This window comes from Argopecten irradians, chromosome 13 (assembly GCF_041381155.1).
Source record: "Argopecten irradians isolate NY chromosome 13, Ai_NY, whole genome shotgun sequence".
In the NCBI taxonomy this organism is placed as follows: Eukaryota; Metazoa; Mollusca; class Bivalvia; order Pectinida; family Pectinidae; genus Argopecten; species Argopecten irradians.
In genome coordinates, this window is record NC_091146.1 from 17,844,696 (window position 1) to 17,865,976 (window position 21,281).

At 33.9% G+C, this 21,281-nt stretch overlaps 1 protein-coding gene across 1 annotated transcript in view; it reads left to right on the forward strand.

The window, feature by feature from the left end:
• LOC138305656 (CUGBP Elav-like family member 4) overlaps positions 1-21,281 on the forward strand; it is a 103,004-nt gene that overhangs the window by 17,135 nt on the left and 64,588 nt on the right. Inside the window, exon 2 of the mRNA XM_069245953.1 lies at positions 20,826-20,908. Within this exon, the coding sequence (XP_069102054.1) occupies positions 20,826-20,908 (83 nt within the window). The remainder of the gene's footprint in view (positions 1-20,825; positions 20,909-21,281) is intronic.

Genomic DNA, 21,281 nt, shown 5'->3' on the forward strand with positions numbered 1-21,281 from the left:
GTTGACCAATGAAAAATAATTTGAATTCTGATCTCAAACATTAAGGTGACATCGTATAGACCTATATTTGGGGTGGGATCCTTTTTGAAATCAGTCCTTAGAATTCTTAGCTATTAGTGTTTAGTAGTCTTAATTATAAGTGTTAGGTATTGATTATTACGTCATTATTTTGTGAGCGCAATTCACGTCGCTTTCTCCGAAAAGTATGACATTACGCTCGCGAACACATGACGTCACAACCAAACCTACCCGCAAGGGCAGATAATTCTTTAAAATACAAATACGGATTAAAAATATGTCGAGTGGCAACGTAAAAAAATGATAATGCGATTCCTACGTTATTTTGATAGGACTAATAAAGGAGAAATTCTTGTTCAATTTTCTAAGTATTAACATCTTACAATAACATATTCTAAGATCTCGATTATTGTGTACCTTTCCTCCAACAAGTATTTTAGGATTTTCAGTTTTGTCTGACATTTGAACTCGAGATTGGAAAGGTCAGATAATTACCACACTACCATATATGGGCATTATAAAGTGACAACGTTATCGGTACTTCGGAAGTCACAAGGCAGACTCGAATTAATTATTCAAAAGTTTCAGAACTTTCTCGATTACCTAAATATTCTTAAACGCCTGTCCTAACGACCTGTGTCTATATATGGTGGTAAGCTAGTTCTGAATTATGAAATGAAATGTCCGTATCATTTTTGGACCGACGTTCATGAAATATCTAGAATGTATTCACCTGACCTCCATTAAGTTTACGAAAGTTTTGTTTAGTGACATTTTCTTCAATCACCATTGAAACAAAACACGTCACATGAAACTGGTCAATGTCTTTAATGGGAAATACAACTTATTCGAGTTTTGGATTTGAACAGTTCGAGTTGCGTGTTTAGATAAAAACATACGGCAAGTTACATTCTCGTCTGAAATGGGCATTGCGATTTGTAACTGTGTTTTAATTAGCAATGTGCTTCGTTTGAGTTGCAAGCAACAAAAGCATCGGCTAAGTACGAGCATAGGAGCAGTTGAGAGCTGATGCAAAATGTGATTTAAAAAAAATTGCAAGGTGCGAGTTGCAATTTGAGACACGTGCATTACACGCTTTTTCTAATTCCAAATCGAAAAAATTGGATGTGCATTTGACTTCAAAATGAAGATTAATTGGCTGTACTGTTATGCATTGTTTGAAGACAAAGTACTAATAGAATATTAGTTTATCAGTAGAACAACCAAGAAAAAAATATTTCCCTGGAACCATTATACGGTTTAACAGTCGGACAGTGGCGCCGCCTTTCTTCCTGTTCCTTAAAACTTGTTTAAATACGATCACGTGGCAAAATCGATTAATCTTGAATTTCCTTAGCGACGTTGATGCTCGTTTTGAGCGTGCATATGATACGGATATTGATAGTGCGTTACTCCGAAGAAAACAGGTCGAGACACGTCCACAAAATGTCTAGAACGACCATGATTGATAATTTCAACGAGTTCTGTAACCATGGTATCCACAGTTGTCGTGTTAACCGTTAAAATTTAATCTAAACTTCACAGAATTTCAAGTAGATGTGTTTACGCTTCGAGCATTTCTCAATCTATTTTGTTTTCTTTTGATGTACTGTGTAGATGGGTTTCTTCTCAGATAATACAATGAAGTTTTGTTGTTGTTGAAGCATCTTATTTTGCAATTCCAAATCAATTAGTGAAGCTTGTTCCTTTGATGTATCTGTAACAAATTGTGGATTCCGAAATAATTACCGGCTTGTAGGGATATGTTTTGTCGCCACTATTACCTTAACTCTTATAATGATGAGTAGATATATAATGGCCAGGAACACAGGTGGATTAATGGATGGATGGATGGATGTGATAAATGGTGGATGGATGGATGGATGGATGGATAGATGGGTGTATAAATGGATGGGTGGATAGATGGATGGATTGATGGATGGATGGATGGATGGATGTGTGGATGGTTGGGTGAAAAAAGGATGAATGTTTGATGATTAAAAGGATAGAAGGATGGAAGAGGAATGATATAATCATTTCAACTAATTAGTCAAAATGATGGCGATCATTATATTCATAACTAATTGTTATACGTTCAGAGAACAAAATACAGTGGCAGACCAATCGTTTTCATTTGGAATTAAGTTTAGCTATTATATCATGTTTCCCTACCTTGATAATTTTGGTATTTGTAAAAGGTACGATCCTTATTGATAACAAGGCTCGTTCTATCAAGTATTTATTGCTAAAATCATGCAAAGAAAAGATAATAATTTTATCAGAAGTAAATTGAGTCACTGCATTTATAAAACAGTTTCTGACGGTGAACATTTCCAGAGGCGAAACTAGGACAAAAAGCTCCAACTTCATCAGATCAACTTCAGGTCAAAGAAACGTTTGAGGCATTTCAAAGCATAATGCAAAGCGCCAGTATGACCTAGATATCTGGATATTATTTCCATGTAATTGGTATTCGCTGTTCTTATTCTGTTTCATTACGAGACGAAGATAGAGACCACGAGGAAGCGTCGCGATGAATCGGATAACAACAAGCGTTGTATGGAATCAGACGTATCCACCAATTATACGGAGATTTTTAACCAGTAAAATAATTCCTCTGGCAATGCTATCTGTAGATATGATCTAACACGTGATGGTATTTGTTAAGGGACTTAGATAACCAGAGAATGTGTTTAATTATAGATTGGCGGTTTTGTTGCGGTGAAGGAAAATGTATAGTAATATTGAGATGCATGCCATATATACGTTTCTCAGGTGGGAAAAGCGCGCATAAAGTTTATTTTATGTAGTTTCATTTTTTTAAATGAGAAACAAAAAGTCCATTTAAGATCACAATGTGAATTGTTCCTCGTTAATATTAGGCTTTGTAAAATGCCATCCGAAATAGATCATCCATTCCTATAAAAGATTTTTCGGTAAGTGTCCTGATCTATAGACGAATTCCAATTCCTATCAATCAAATGACACTTTAGGGTACAATGTATTACTGGGGATTTAGCGAACTGTGGTATCTTACAGACGATCTCCGTTAATCATCGATAGTAATGTTATTTTAATCTTACACGTTATTATCATTTCTTATTTCAATTTTTAGGGAGAAAGGGTCGAGGGATGGAGCATTTTTGTTTCATATTAACATTCAGTATTTGTGAAAATTAGGATGAAGTGACATTACAATTAACCTAGGACACGTGTTAAACTAATCAGTCGATGTAATGATAGGATTCAGGAGGATAATATTAAAATAAGGGAAATAGTTTTCGATACCATTTTAGGACATGCTTTCACAATATGGTGGTTGTAAAAATCATGAAAACTGAACAATTTATGTTCACTTTACACTCTGCGGGGAAAATACTTCGACATAAAATATCATTTAAAAGAAAAAAAAATATGGAAACTGTAAATAGTGATGGATCGTCTTGTTCTGATTAGAATTAAACTTATTTGTATAAAATAAATCCGGGACATAAATCAATCCTGATCTCAAAGTCGTATACGACAGATTTTTCCGCGTAAAGATGGATGTACATACGTCTACATTGGAGGCAAACAGAAATCAAGAGATTTATTGATCAGCTACAAAAGAAAGTGGCCGAAGACATTTAATTCTTTTTAAAATTCAAGGTATTTAGTCAAAAAAAGCAAAACTATCAGTTAATATTCTGAACAAATTGACAAATTAATATGAAATATTTATGTCATATTAAGAAACAGTAGAAGAATTACAAAAAAGTTGAAATGAGTAAAAACATGTTTTGAGGTACACTTTTTGATGTATTTTTTTAAAAAAGAAAAGAAAGATAATGGAAATAGTGAAATAACAGTAGAATTGTTTGGATGATTTAAACAAAATAATATTCAATTCTTTGCACACATGTACATACATCAAATACTAATGTGCTAGGCTGTTAAAAGGTCGTTAACGCGATCATACTTAACGCACACACAAGCATAAGTGTATGGTTATAGATGACAATAGAAACATAATGTACAATCTCCATTTTGTACTAAATTACATCTTTACACTTGTTATTTCAAACGAACAATCAATCGTTGTTAGAATTTATAGACTGCAGAAAGCTGACATAACTATTGATAATATCATACTATGTCATAAACAAGCAAGCATTTGCCATGACAACAGCTTTACCGAACTACGTAATTAAAAGACGAGACGAGGAAGAAAATACGAGACCGTTAAATCTGTCATCATGGAACATATATCACAGGTATTTTCTTCCCAGTGCACCGGGTATCTGTTATGAATATCACCGGTAAAAGTTGATAAATTTCATAGGTCAACCTCGATCTCATCAATTCATTGATTTCTCAGTGAAAAAAACAACAACATCGGAGTTTAAGGTTTGAAAATAAACATCCTTCAGCGAATTCGACGCGCAATAGCCATAGGTATAAATATATAAAGAAACGTTCATAAATGTAAATTACTAATCATGCGTTTTTGCTTTGATATTATATGTTATCTACCAATATACACCTAGCATCCCCATGGCATTGTAAAGGCGATCAGCTATGCTATGTTTCAGTGGGTTTTTTTAAGACTTTAAATTTTATATAAAGTCATATTTTGATCTGATTTTTTTAAATTTAACATCTATGTTTGCATAAGTTGCATGTGCATGCCTCGTGTACCCCAAATTAATTTTAGTTTGATGTACAACTTTTACGAAAGTGGATTTAGCACCTGTCATATGTGATAACAATGCTAGTTCTATTCAATATATTTAAATTGCATATATCATTTCGTGTTTTAGTCCGGTAAAGAGGATATCTATTTAAGCTTTACTATAGCCTTTAAATAAGCCACAACCTCCTGTTGAGTGTTTTCAACATTCATTGAAATGGCAATTTCTTAATTAGTACACCGTTCACGTTTAAATCCTGTGAAAAATAACATCATTAAGCCTCCGGTATAATTGAACACCTGTATGTCGTTTTCTCTGATGCTGTGTTTAAATTCAGAATTCACAGTTTTCTATCTATGTGATCAGCTGAAGTATTTACACATATTTCTATAGCACAACAAGTATTAATGAACAAAGGATAAAACTCAGACACTTCGTATAGGAAGATTCGTTGCCTTTCTCAAGTTCCTGTAGAAATCTCCTAAACTGATATATTCAGTCACATCATCTACTGGAATAACCTTCTAAAAGTAAATCTGATATATGTTGATTCTGTATTTGCATATTTTGGAATTATCTCCCCTATCGAGCACGTGAAGACACGCGTTATTTTAACATTACGTCATAATTTCGGAGAGATTTTCTAAGGAATGAATTCTTAGTCAGACATCGATGGGAACAGGTTTATTAACACCAGTAATTAGCAATATATATAAACCAGGACCTTGAGGAATTATTTTCCTGTACTGAATGTGTGGGGTTTTGACGTCATATATCTAAGATAATAAACATCTCCATGTGATCTTCATTACTGTATTAAACATCACACCAACACGACGTAAAGCTGCATGGAGTCTGACCGACTCAAAAACCTTTCTAATTGTTAATTGGATACATTTACCTGGGGCGATTACCGTGGGAAAATAAAACATCTTTATCAACATCATCCGGGTAACCATGGATTGGAACACCTGCACGAGATAGCATTCTACACTTGTGCTACTAAAATGGCTTTTTATTTTTTCGTAATATCGTAATATTATGTTGAATGTGGTTGGATTGACTATTCACATTACCGAATCTATGAATACATTTGACTACTAACTCAACAAGTGCAAATTCCATGATATTGATAGAATGACAATTACCTAGTCTGGATTACGTGCATTCCCTCTCAAAGTTGCCAACGATTGAATTGGAATTGATGATTTAGTTACCTATACTGTTAAAAAGACTTACTATTCATTGCATTGCACATGTAAAATATCATTGCAAATGTATGTAAGTGTCTTACAATGCAATTGCAAGGGACCGCAATGCCCCGATCTTCCACCACTAGAGCAAGGCCCTCCTTTTAGGTTTGGAGTTTTAAAATAGCATGATTGTGAGACAGTAATAGAGAATCGACCATCAGGTGTTAAAACTGTAGATACCATGTCCTTAAACTTCTCTTATTTAAACCTTAAAACATACAACTGAAAATAGGCCAGGTTTTAAGCTTTACAATAACCTTAATCAACGGGAAACAAAATCGAGCGTCATTTTTGAAAACTCCACTTCTTCCATGAACCTATTCTTTGACGTGGTTGTTCGTAGTTGTAACACGGGGGATATTATCAGAAACATGATCTATGTTCCGCGTAGCTTTGTAACTCACCGTCCTCGTTTATTGTTCTTTAGGGAAACATCTCTCATCATTCCGCTCTCAAACTTTTACGACATTCTTCACATAATCCTACTCCATTACACGCTTTAACAAACAGTTGCTGATAGTGTTGCTTACAAGAATCATTGTGATCTTGATGTATGTTTGTGTTTATATGTTTTGACGGTTTATGATTATGACGGAGAACGTTTTCGACAACACTCGTTGCTGACTATACAACTGCAGATAATGATAGGTATTTATAAGTTTAACAAGACTACAGTGATGGTCACCGTCTGTTTTGGACTTTGTAGTGATTGGTAAACGTCCTATAGCTTTGAAGCGCCAAACAATGTTGATAGTATCTGACGACTAGTAGTGACAGGGGTCACGGGGTCAAAGTAAAATGTATAACTATGGCCAAGATGAAGGGAACGAGTCACTTGCTGTTTCTGATGAAGACAATAAAACAAATACTTAATATTTTGTGGAGAATGGCTAAGCTTATGATTCCCAACAGGGTCTAGATCCCTTCGTATGTTATTTAGTAGCCTCAGCAGCATTTTACTGTACAATAGAAAATCAATTTCAGTTGTTTCCAGTGTAGACCTTATTAACAAAATCACTTTCTTAATATACATTTTAGATTCCTTTCCGCTGCATGATACAATATTAATCTTTTGTGACTTCAAGAAGACATTATTCTATTGTCATTTTCCTTTTTTCTTTTTTTTTTCTTTTTTTTTGGGGGGGGGGAGGGGGGTGGTTGGTGTTACAATATTCTTGGATATAAAAGTTATCTATGTATAATGTATCGGAATGTAGTTTCATTAATGTTGTAGGGCATGCAAATAGCGTCATGTTTGTTTAGTGTCATAAAAATACTTCGGTCTCGTGGCCTAATGTAGGGAGTTCTCTTAAATAACTGAAAATGTATTCCTCAGAAATAATTTTGCTCACCTTTTAACGTCATAAACCTTTCCCTTGATGTGCACGGCGTACAAGCATTAGCAATAACCCAGTTACTGTCGATTTATAACCGGCACGAAATTAGCATTGTGGTCAGACGGCTTGTGTAATTGATGAGTCGAACTCCGGAACTAAATGCATTTCAAAACCTAATTGAACGCAGATCCTTAAATTACAACACTGACCCGGATTCTAGACAAGATGCAGCATCTTGTTAAATAAATAACCATTACATGCCAGACTTAAAAGTCGGAGTCATTACTTTCGATGTTTTAAGAAGGGGTTTCGGCTTTTTCTAGCAGCCGGAATCAATAGACCCGTCCTTAAGTCTGGAATTAGACACTCTATTTTCTTTTCCGCTATGAATTATGCAAGTCTTTTGGTTTTCGGACAGGTTTAGTTTGTTTCAATATGGACATGTAGATTACCTATCAGCACAGTCAATATCTGTATGGATGTAATTCTGTTTAAGGTCCGACAAAGGAGTGACATGTAAGTTACATTTTTATGGAAATAACTGTGCATCGCAGGTCAAACTGACGGGTTTGTGATATAACTCAAAGTAAATATAAAAATAGTCTGAAAATGAGAAAAAAAGCAACTTATAACTGCAGATACCAAAGGAATTAATTAATATACATGTACCACGTGACACCCGATAACGTTGGTGCTGGACTAGTATAGATCTATAGTGGTGATGTAATCTCTCCCAGGATGTATTGCGGTCCCCATAATTTTACCTCTGTAAACGGCACAGCGAAGTTTCAAGATTCTTGAAAAACTGATTTCGGACACATAACATAATCTCAAATACATATTGTAAGTTTCCTTTTGTATCCTTTTTCTGTAAACAACTGTCAGTTCTGACATAATATAATATGATCATTCAATATCAAACCAAACAATAGTGGACTTCACTAGATTTACTTCTATGTTTATAGTCACGATTTGCATACGACGTCCACTTTTCAAAAACAATCACTGTGACGTCATCAATAAAGGGGTCGCAATTTATTAAACAATCGTCATGACGTAATATTCTGTGGTCCGAGGTCATCGGACAGCCAGTCCGTGAGCCGTTGAAAGAGGTGAATGTGGGGACGGCAATGAACCCTGGGAGAGATTGGTGGTGATGGAACGTGACTCTTTGAAATCTTCCCGCTGAAATAACGTTAGCGCGGGATATCATCATATGACGTCATTCAATCCTCAACAGAAATAATAGTGCCGTACAAGTGATATCAGGTACCAAGTGATAAGAGTCCAATTAGTTAAACTTAGCAAAACCAATGTGTGTAGTAAGATGATAACGCGTCAAGCGTTCCGAGCATTCGAATTAAGTTTATTTGAATACAGTATAAATTACCATCGCGATAAATAAAAAGCTTCAAACTATAAATAGACATTCGAGTTATCTTATCCTCCTGTATTGTATCAAACACAAGTTTATTATGGAAAAGACTAGTATAGGCCTAGCCCGTTGTCCACTTCATTACTGTTAATATGTAATATATACCTTCTTGTATGAATAAATGTAATACTTCTGCTGTTGGCAATAAATATTTTGAAATGAACTGTTTATTATCTAATTTATACACGTAGTATACCTATTGTTTTGAAGAGCATTACATAATCTAAGAAGCTTTACATCATTAGCATGGTGACTCAAATGTGACAAAAACTATCTTCGCCGAAGAAATACACCTATTAGAAGAAGAAGAAGAAGAAGAAGAAGAAGAAAAGAAGAAGAAAAAGAAGAAGAGGAAGAAGAAGAAAGAAAGAAAGAAAGAAGAAAGAAAAGAAAGAAAGAAGAAAGAAAGAAAGAAAGAAAGAAAGAAAGAAAGAAAGAAAGAAAGAAAGAAAGTAGAAGAAGAAGAGGAAGAAAAAGAAGAAGAAGAAGAAGAAGAAGAAGAAGAGGAGGAAGAAAAAGAAGAAGAAGAATGTTAATGTAAATAAAATACTTTGACTTCTTTTCCATGTGATATTGTTAATACACAAATCCTAAACAGAGACAGGTTTCGCTTATATTACAACGATTAATTTAGGTACTAACAAAATTTATTATATGATATATCTTCAAAACCTTGCACCCGCGGTATTGGGACCAGTCCTATCAACTGTTTCTCTCTAACTGTTACGACCAACGCAGTCAGGAGACAGTTCAACAGGTTCGCCCCAGCACCTCGATCCGGGAAAATGATTTTGACTGTTTATTTGTATGGCATTAAAACAGTCAAGCTGATAAGAGTGGTGAACGGACTTCAGACATCCGAAGTAAAATAAAGAACATAACCTATTTGAAATGGTATGACATGTTATTAATGTTATCTTGACAGAAACATGCCAGTTTCCCCAGGTTGCCATCTCAGTCCGTCAATATAATAGTCAATTGACAACTACATACCTTAACGTGTCAATGACATCGACATTCTCTGATTCTCCTTTTAGGAGATAATTGGAAATTTTCATTATATCTTTAATGTTCATCTTTATCAGACCGATCCTGATAACATATAAACCAACCTTGTTATGATTTAGCTTTATAATCATAAATCACTCATTCAAAGATGATACCATATGTATTATTGGTTTTAGAAATTTTTATACTCGGTTATATCATCTGTCCACGAAATCAACATCTGGCGTGTTGCAAGTTGGAAAATTGACTTAAACCAAATAAGCTCAAACAAAGCGGACAGACAAACATTGTATTTTGGGAATGTGGATCCTCAATATCTCTAACATAGTCTCGGCTTTAACATAACATTTTATTTTTGTTTAATTTTCATTTGTGTTGTTCGTGAATGAAAAAATCCATATTGGATGGGTGGAAATATAAATATATGTCAGAGGGGCTGAAGTGTTAAACTTTAAGTCAGATACGTGAAAGATACCTTTCAAAAAATATATATAACAAAATATATTAATAATAGGGCATTAATATTTCGCAGTAACATGTTTTTTGAAGCCGCCGTTTCCCATTTACATGCCATTCCACACATTAGTATATCAACCATGACATAAATGAAAGGTTTAATTTCAAGACAAAATTGCCCAGGGTGGCTCCATTGCAAATGGCTGTTCTAATAATTAGCTAGCATGTTTAGTTTCGTATATACTGCTTTTTACATGCAATGAAATGCACCTGATTGATTAGCTCCTGTCCGTTGGGAGTAGAGCTCTATAGTAAAATACTTTTACTAGACGTTGTTAATATCGCGTCTTACGTTTCTCATTAGCCGGGCTGACATCAAAACGTGATGCTTGTTCTCATAAAGCTAAGCCTGTTTAGTTTCGTATAATTTGTTACATCGTGCAAACGCGTATTGATCAAGATTTTTGGGTCAGTCATGCTTTTGCTTTCTATGCATCATAGTGTTACCAGAACATACTTTCACAATAATGCGTCATCATTATTTTTCTGATATTTTTTAATGTATCTACGTGAGGCGGATTAACAATTATCTAATAAAAGACTAAAATTGAAATTTTCAAATTGGTATAGAGTTGAAGAGTTAGCTTTAAGCTTATTACAGTCGCATTTACCTATATGTTTTCTCCCCTTGAATATTTTATACTCATTGGTTCATTTTTCGATAATAATTAGAAACACTGGTATATTATACTACAGAAAAAAGACCCCTTATGTTCAACTTCATAATTGATTCATAATCAAATCCACTTTCATCGTTTCATCGCCATCAACATCTTTGGAGGTTCGGATTGTTGTCTGGATGTAATTTGACCAAGTACAAAATCCTGTGTAGTCAATTACCGTAACTAATTAAAGTTTAGTTATTGTTAGGAATTTAAAACAAATCCGCAAGAATCGATAGTTCTAACAATATGTCCTAGTTTAGGCAAGAGACAGTTATAGAATGGAGAAAAAACGGCTTTTCTGGTTTGAAATATTTTTTCGTCACAGTTTATTGTTTTGTTGAGAACAGGTTTCAAGAATACATTAGTATACAAGTGTATGTGTATGTACATGTATGTTTTCAAAAAATATCTTAAAATCATCATATTCTTGGATTACTTTTTAATGATTTCGTCTTAATATCATAGAATGATAAGCTTTCCACTTTCAATCAAAGTCTAGTTTCTTAGGATTCCTTTATCTTGCCGCTATGCTTATTATGTCAAAATCATTATCATAATTGTCTACCTGATCGGTGAATTATCTTAATCGATGATAGTAATGATCTGATATTTTTTTTGCATTTGATGATTAAAATGGAACTCCATCGCATCTTGAAATCTAACTGAAGTAGGAAATGTCGCAATATGTAATTAATATTTCTGCACATGCGTACTACGTACCATAAAATACATTATCACTCGCTCACCACAGTCCTCTTACGGCTCAATAACTCGGAAATCACGGCTAAAATCACGTGTAAAGGCTCGTTATTCATGATCATACATGTTCTTAAATTGACTTCGACACTTAAGATCGCTCGGGATTGTACCTTATTATCAGGCTAATCCCGGAACGCTTTGTTCCTTTAGGATCTTTAGCATAGTAGGGACCGGGATATTGGAGATTTTTTTTCTAGATAATTGACGAAAATTGCTTACGAAACTGCGGCATGGCCACAATGATCCTTAATCACGTAAAGCTAGTGTATGTATATCAGCCATAGTTTTGTATTCTGTAACTATGTTTACGATTGTTCTGCAAAGTACTAGTATTTGAAATTTTCTTTGCATATAAAAACGAATTGACAACTAAAATATTTTTTTATTGTGTTCAGAGTATGCTTAACCAATTGTTCATTCATTATTTTAGTTTGTATGTCCATTTAAAATTCAAACACAGAAATACGTCAACACCATTTATCTAAACGCCTATATAGAAAATATGTGATTAATACTGTACCCACCGTTTCAGTATATTTGCAGAGATAAAAATTAAATGATCCCATAACTTCAAAATAAAGTAAACAAAGAATTGTTCGAAATTGAATTATAACTGTTATCCATTAAGTATGGAGATGTCGCGGTGATATTAAACATGTAACACGGTTAACATCCATTGTACTTCATGACCACGTGCGTAAAATCCGGGCATCTGTCACGTGACATAAAATCACGGCCATCTTCTGCCTGCTTTTACTTTCGTTTGAAGAGTAACAATTACCGCATAATGCAGAGCTATCATGCAAACTAATAGAATAAGGCATATCCCTAAGGGTTATGGCTACCAAGCAGGTTTTTTATAGTCAAGTACTAATAGGACAAAATCAATATGTTCGTCTAGATGTTATTCACGTTTAACACGAGGAAGTACGAGACTTAATGAATGAATGAACACGGTATGGCGCGCCTCCCATTAGAGATCTTATCCAACCGATATGTCTGTTATTAAGATTCCGATGCGGCGTTCTTGCCAATAGAATGCCTTGGTCATTTGGGCTATGGCGGGGCTAGATGGACCGTTGATGGGTTTTAAATGGCAGGCTAACTTGTTTAAGGGACAATGTATAACGATGGAATGATGATCGATATCTGACTTGGAGTCGACATCGATCCTACGATAAAGTTAAAAAGACATATCGACATAAACAGTGCCTCCTCATCTCGACATATACAGCCAAACCATGTCGCCCAGTTAGAGCGGGGAACGGTTTTCTATAGCATGCAGATCAACTGGCGGCATGGGCTTCCGTGTCCCGGAAGTTGTATTGTGTCTGATGTTCCATCTCTGAAACGCAAGACTCGGAATGGATGTCAAAATGGCGTTCCAGAAGATCTGATTTCAACATTCGTGGTGAATATCAGTTCCGGATCACTGTTTTCCCGACCTCAGTAGAAACGTTGATAGAAGTTAACGTACGCTTTCCAAAGTTATCATTTTCTTGTATGCATTGATACTGAGAAATGTTTGTGTTGGACCAATTGTGCTTAACAAATGTTTCATATCATGTTTAGACATTAGATATGACTCCATATTATATTAATAGTGTGTTATGTACAAAACAATCATATACTAGAAAAAAAGATAATAAATAAAGTAATTCAGATATCATTGTTATGACTTGGTTTTTTCTGTGTGTTTTAGCGTATCCTGAAATGCGAAATAGCTACTTGTAAGTTCAATAGAATGGTTTATGCTTGAAAGAAGACTGCATATAATATATATGTCAACAAAATTTGTTAAAATTGAAAGTTAAATGTATGTACCGGTTAAAGTAAAAAAGAATATCGTATCAATAAATATTTTCGGCCATTATTTAGGATTTTATCACAGGCATACCTTCATATTTGTTTGACATTCATTAAATGTTAATTGTGACTCGGAACAGATCGTGTCTCTCAATATGAAATACTAAATTCAACAGCATCCTTTCTATTCATGACAGAACTGGGCATGACGGAATATCCCAGAATCACAATACAAATGTTCTATCACAGACAGAAATGGACGACCATTTCATATGTAACATTATTCGATTTTATGACACCGTCCATACATCATTGCCGACCAACTTGACCCATATCATAATGTGTTTGTCTTCATCTCATGTCACAGGACCACACTGATCAATATCGGCCATATTGCGTTACCGCAGCGGTTAGGAGTTCCTCGGTTACCATATTTGATTATATAATAATAAAAGTAATGTTTATTTCAAATTTAAGATGTTGGATTATTCACCAAGGTTTTTCGTCAGAAGCAATGCACTAAGAATTGTATATATATACATCATAGTTAATCGTGTAGTTAGTTAGTGAAATGAAGGAAGGATGAAAAACAGAAAGCAAGTTAACAAGCATCTAGATATCCGTCCGTGCAAAATTAGAATAACATTAATGATGTATAAATTAACGTGATATTCAAGTGATACCAAAATAGAAAACGATCATGCTCAAATATAGCTCATGTTGAAATATATCACGAAACTGCGTTTTTAGTGCAGAATTTTCAAAAAACAAGTCCATTTCTGCACAAATTATTTACTGTCCTAATGTAAATAAGTTATTTCTGCATTACGATGTCATCCAAGTAATGTTCTTAAAACCTCGTCATCGTTTTAGTCATACACGACATATTAACATTCATAATTGGTAAAAGTATTTCAAAAGTGTCTGCAACAAAATGCTTTGATTCGACATTACAATAACAGAGCAAAATATTAAACGACATCGAGGACTATCAATAGAAGTGACTAATTTACGATTTACAGGGTCGGGCATTTGTAGTGTATCAGAAATTCATTCTCTTAAGATAGTTTTGCATATGCCGTTTATGAAAGATTTTTGAATACGATTGTTTAGATGATAACATTTGCCAACTTTTACTTAAATGCAATGCATTTTCATCATTTATGTCCGATTCTGTCCGATCTAGCCCTCGTTGACTCCAGTGAGCTACGGGTAGGTCATGACATATTTACATTACATTGTTATGCTGAAAAGGGCTACTGTTAAAAGGGTAAATTTCAGCGTTCACATACATAAATGTAGGAATTAATTAAAGTCGGCAAGAGACAAAAACCTGGATTGTATTCATCAAACCCAATCCACGGATTATTCATTGTCATTCAGAGGTTTTAAAATGCCTTGACGTTCAAACGCTTTTCAGACCAATGTGACGAATCTATGCCCCAGACGCGGACCTCAGTGAAATTTGAAATGCTTATATTTCAGGACGTTGGCTTTGAACATGTTGTATCTAAGGTTGTATCTTCTAGTTTGATCTCCATATGCCATAATCGTTTAGTCATAAAGGTATTTGACATAAAATATTATCATTATGTTTATTGTAAATTACAGAAAAGCATATTTATAACGAGCATGGTTACAGCTAATATATGGCTTTAAAGTAGAAATCGTTATTGGGCCCAAAAGGTTAGTTATAAGCGTAATTTCCTGTATTGTTAATAATTATATCCCATTTATGCATATGACAGAATTATCTGTCCTTGGGGGTTGGTATAAATTGTGTTGCATCTGTTTGTGAGCATAACGTCAAACATTTCAGAGAAAACGACGTTAGTTTCACTCTAAAACAATAATGACGTCACAATGAGATACCTACCCGCATGGGAGATAAGTCTGTACTATGCAAAGACGGAATAAACACTTATTGATAATTTTTGTTAAATACGGATTATATAATGTTACAAATCATTTTAAATCTACCGAGATTTTTATGGACCAATATCTCTTTTTGGTGTATTGCAACATTTATTTATGAATGAAACCAAGGCTGAATGATCTATGAATAGCGGAACGTGACGCATGTATACTGGAGAATATTTCAATTATTACGTTTTAAAGATTGTTGACAAGGTTATTACCTAGCAAGAGACATATAACAAGGAAATTGCGACTCTGTCGGTTTACATGCGCAGGACAAAACGAAAAACGTTAATCTATTTCTGTGTGTCCTATACATGGTCATTATTTATGTGTGTAAATATTCGTGACCGTTCTTAATATGTTATTTTATTCTCTCTTTTTGTGTCTTGACAAAGGGACAGAACGCCTCGAAAATTCGACAATATTCTGTCCACACTGTTAGAATTACAGTACTTCTTTGTTCCATATTCACTACTTCGTATCCTGCGAGCATATGTTTATAAGGATCCAATCTGCAATACTGTAGCCGGAAAGACTTTTAGACAGATAATGGTGTCGTCTACAGAACTACAATTTGTGCCTATTACTGCTAACGGCGCAATGAAATGATTGTGCAAATCACAATAAAAACGTCTGTATGCATATTATCGTACTTGTTTTCTATCACTTACCTAATAAAACTGAACCGTATAAAATATAAAATTCATAGCGAGTCATTATTTTTCACATATGAATATGATGGCCTTTTATAAGGAAAATTATACGTCTACAAATTTTAAATTTTACGTCTTATGAGTAATAAAGTAGATATCAAGAAAATGTTTGTAATGTTTGTTTTTGACAAAAAAATATACAAATGCATTCATATTCTTCAAATAATTGGAAACCTACAAAAAAGTACAAACAATTATGCCCGAGTGATTTTCTGATTTTTTTAAATTATGGTCGTATACATAATTAGATACCGTAATTTTATATTCTACCAGGACAATAAAACACCATACTGGTATAAACCAAATCAAAGGTTCCTAATATTGTCATCAGAACATGTACTTCCTTAACCCATGCGTTTATCGGTTTATCATACTTATATATACTGCAATTGTTCCAATTGATCGCGTGCGTAATATTTCACTGTTGATTCTGCATTTTGGAGAAACATTTTTAGTTAGTCTCTTTTAAAACATGAAATATATAACATCTCATACCGGTAAAATGTCAATTAGACAAGAATATATTGATATTTGGTACCTGGGTTACCTTCCTTTCATGTCTCATGGGTCTAGAGTTGACAAAGGTGGCGTTCTATTTTTAGATGGCGACATGGTGTCGGGTAACAAAGAAAAAAAGTTTGAATATTTTATAGAAAACCGTAAATGTTTACCACAGGGACCTGATCTAAAACATCTCGTGAACGTTTTTGTGTTTGGTTATACGATCAAAGGTGGAACTACCTTTTCCTTTTCATGTATTCCAGCTCTATGAAATACTGTTATTAGTGCTGATTAATATGTTTGACAGTATTTCCAGAAATCGTTTTACAAACAAAGTCTCATAAATTTGCCCAGACATGCACAATGATACAGGGTTATGACTATATCTTAACGTTTCATACTTTTATTAAAAACATGACTATTAGATTACATAGCTGATAGAATGCAACACAGTATCATTGTATAGCGGCTATTGTATATATACTGTTTATATTGACTTTTTTTAGTAAACTTGATATTAATATGTTTGGCATCTGAACACACAATATCAGTCTTACACATGTTTTATACTACAAAATTCATATACAAAACCGCTAAAACATGAATACCTACAATGAAGTAAGCACCATTCTTGATACTCAAGGGGTTCCTATCACTTACGATCTCTACATCCATAGTAAAACTGGAGGCAACAGAACAGAACATGTAATTTAGTCCTTTAATGGCTTTAATGTTCATCAAAACAGCCGTTTAACAGTACACTGTGATTGACTGTACTGTAGTCTTCAAAGAAAATTTTTGCTAGTCTTTAATTGGTTCAGTTTTGTTCCTCTAAACTGGCATAAGTTTTACTATGAGATAGTCCATGGGTGTAGAGATCGTATGTGATGGGAACCCCAGGAGTATCGAGGATGAGTAATCAAACAAAAGACTGATTTGAAATGTCTGCCACATTTATAACGCTGTTATACAGACATACAATGCCTTTGTATTTTACATAAAACGAGCTAATTAAACAATGGAAAATGATATTAAACACTAATCCTTCTGAACAAGTTCTTAGATGACTTGGTTACGAAAAGTTCTATATTCTGAATGACCCAGTTTATCATTGCATCAGATCCCCATGTATACTAAGCTCAATGCCTTCCGTTAAGGAACCAAATGATTTGTAGAAGCTACACGCACTTTATACCTCTGGTAAAATAATGGCTCCCGGGACTAAATATGTATTTACTTTACTAGTCTGCAGACAGAAAACTAAATATGCTCTATATTGTAGTAATTTAGAACAATCGATCTTCTGTCTGAGACAAGAGCATGCCTTACTGATGGGGATGTATGTAGTCATACAGAAAATCATAATAACATGTTTGGTCGAGCAATCAGTGCAGCTTTGCAATTTATCGCTCATCTCGCAATACGCATGCACTGACTGTCAGTATTATCCAAAAATATTAATATTGTCAATGTAAATTCATTTTGATTGTAAAATTGATGTGAAATAAGATGAAAAAATGTTGATTTATTTTAATATTTATTAAATGTCTTTCAAATGCTTGTCTTAACTTTACGCATGTCGTGAACAGCTGTTTTGATTATTAAGATAATGGTAATTGATAATTTTAAAATGTCAGCACGTCTCAAAAGTGTCGTTATAAAACTATGATTAAAAGTGATGGAATTATTTTTTGGATAGATTTTATACACGTCACTTCGTCACATATATGATTCTCATGAACTGATATGGATATAATCTTAGACTTTAAAGTGATGAGTTTGTTTTTATGGAGATGACAAACGTCAACTCGCCTAGTAAATGACGACCCCAATCCATCTGATATCCAAATAACTGTGCGCAACGACATGGCTTATCATGACAAGAAAGCTTACATGCTTGTGCATCGGCGCAACAATGCTAGTCTTTTTTCGGCTACGTGTAAACTAGAACTGTATTGATTTGATTTATTTGTCTGCGAATCTTTAACATCAATGGTTAATTTTGTTCAATATTTCAAAATGTTATGAAATATGTTATGTTTTATATTCCTAATATTGGTAATGTCATATCGATATATCGTTATTAATAAATCAGGAAATTTATAATGGAATCGAACATAAGATTCAACCCATAATTGTTTCTTTCAAAACCCATGTTATATACCCTTATTGCACAATCGAGTCCAATGGTTTGCAATATTGTCCTTGACTGAATGCGGAAAATATGACAATCACCACGAATGAACTACCTTAATCTCCCCTGTGATGTAAAAGCTACGATGACGTTATTTCAAGATTCAGATAAAATGTATCACGTTACGCTTGCCGCTTTGTCTTTTGCCGTCTCTGACGGCATGTAGTTTTGACCTGATTCCCGTATCTGGAATAAGATTAAGCAAAGAAAAATTGATGAAAAATACAAATTACATTCTGAATCAATTCGTTATCTGTTACAATAAAAAACCAAGATCACGAATCCCTATTCACGTTGGTGTTAAACAGCGTAGTCGGCCTAATGGAGTGTTTTGTTATGAGTTAAAGAAAGCGTAGTAGCCGGCAACATAGATAGAACTACAAACCGCATTCCATGATTTGCGGTTTATAGGTGAATGTTTTGGGTTAACAACACTACGGATAGCTGAAATGCTAGTTGCAAAGTGAAGCATTTTGTAAAATATATGAATTAACGACGAAACGAAAATAGTATGTTGATAAACATTCATGAGATCAGCTGAAAATTGCACTGACGCTGCAGCACGATTCTCACCTAAGATAGGGAATAGTCATGAAAATATGCACCACCAACGGTTTCGAACTGTTTTCAGCAGCGATACCCATACTTTTCTTTTTGCCCGATATAATTATATGGAAGTTCACTATATATAAAAACGTTAACATATTACATAACCTGCCCGTTGTTTTAATTAAAATAGAGTTGGAGAACTCACAATATAAACTCCTTCCTCTCCAGACAACGTCAATATCGCATTATTTTAAAATGAGTAAGCCGAGATGTACAGTTTCTTTGGCATCAACGGCTTAAAACGTGTAATGCAGGCCAACTTTAACATGCATTTGTTTGTAAACATCTGAACTCTCTCGTGAATATTTATACCCATAACATCAAAAGATGATAGCTCTGCAATTTCCATGTAACCTCTTATGTACTTTGAATAACAAAAATATATACGCTTAACCAACGCATCTATGTAAAAAGCTATCATTTCTAATGCCGATAATGACATTTTCTGCAAACTTAAAATTTCATATAAAATTAAAAACTTTTAATTCGGTCAATATGATGTTATATGTCCTCGTTGATTAAGTAATTCTACCGGGGTAGTATAACGCCATATCAACCTACAATAAGGTCCGTAATTGATATATTTACTACTTGTGACATTCCTTTGTTAGATAAAGTCCACTGCCGAAAGCAGCTGTATAATCACTTGTGGGATCTAAGACAACTTGCTTTAAAAATTCCTTTGTTAGTATGTTGGTCATTCATTATATTGTTTAATATTTCATCACTTGACGATAAATGATCCATTTTGTCAGGTCAATATACAACGTTGTGAATCTTGCCACACGATGGCCATGGCAGTGATTGAGGTGTTTTTGATTGTATGGTTCCCTTTATCAATATTCTTTGACTTATTGAAAAAGTAATCATGTATTCATAACCACACCATAAAATGTCGACATCTACAATATTTTGTCGTCACATCCTGAAGAACATTTGCTATACCAATGCGTTTTCTATCTTAAGAAACGTTTTACACAAACGCATGTGAATGGTACCATCGAAATTAGCAAGCAATATATAAAAAATATTTTTTATCTTATCTAAATGGACATTTTACTTCATAGAAATTATTTTAAAAAATGTTTCGTGTTGAAACTTCTAGAATAACGAAAAGCAATCCTTCTTAGAAAGCTGCGAATGATGCAACAAACCTAATTATTAGTTCCCATTCGCAATTATCACTAGGTAATATTAGCACCCGATGATACCTTAAGACAAATTTTACTTTCGTTTTAGCTATACTTTACATTTAATGACATATTATAGGTTAATACTTTTTATATACAATTACCATCATTACTTTTTATATTAGTATTACACAACGCCTAATACTGCAGAAAATTTATGTTGTTGATATTCACTTCTACTTTCATTTTAGATAAAAAATTATGCAATATCCTTTTATTATATTATTTCAGGCTGTGCATTCCTTACATACTGCAGTAGAGACAGTGCTTTGAATGCTCAGCAAGCATTACACGAACAAAAAACACTACCTGGGGTAAGTTCATTTAATTCACTCTCTTTTTCATACCTAGAACAATTTCTGTTGAAGGAATTGGACGTTTAGTGATGTTTGATATTTGAATCCGAATCACACACACACAAATAAAGAAAATGAAATATATTTCTGTTCGAGGAATAGGGTGTATTCGACTATATTATCGAAAGTTGTTCATGCAATCCGGGATTTTGTTTCATAAACTATATATACAATATGTTAGATGAATGTGTGTATTTGAGAAAAGCGAATTTTAATCAAGTCTTCAATGTATAACATTATTTATGTTAAGATGACCTTTATATCAAACTTTTAAATTGCGTACTTTTATTCTTGGACCTGATCCTGAACCTTCATAAAACAATCGATCTCA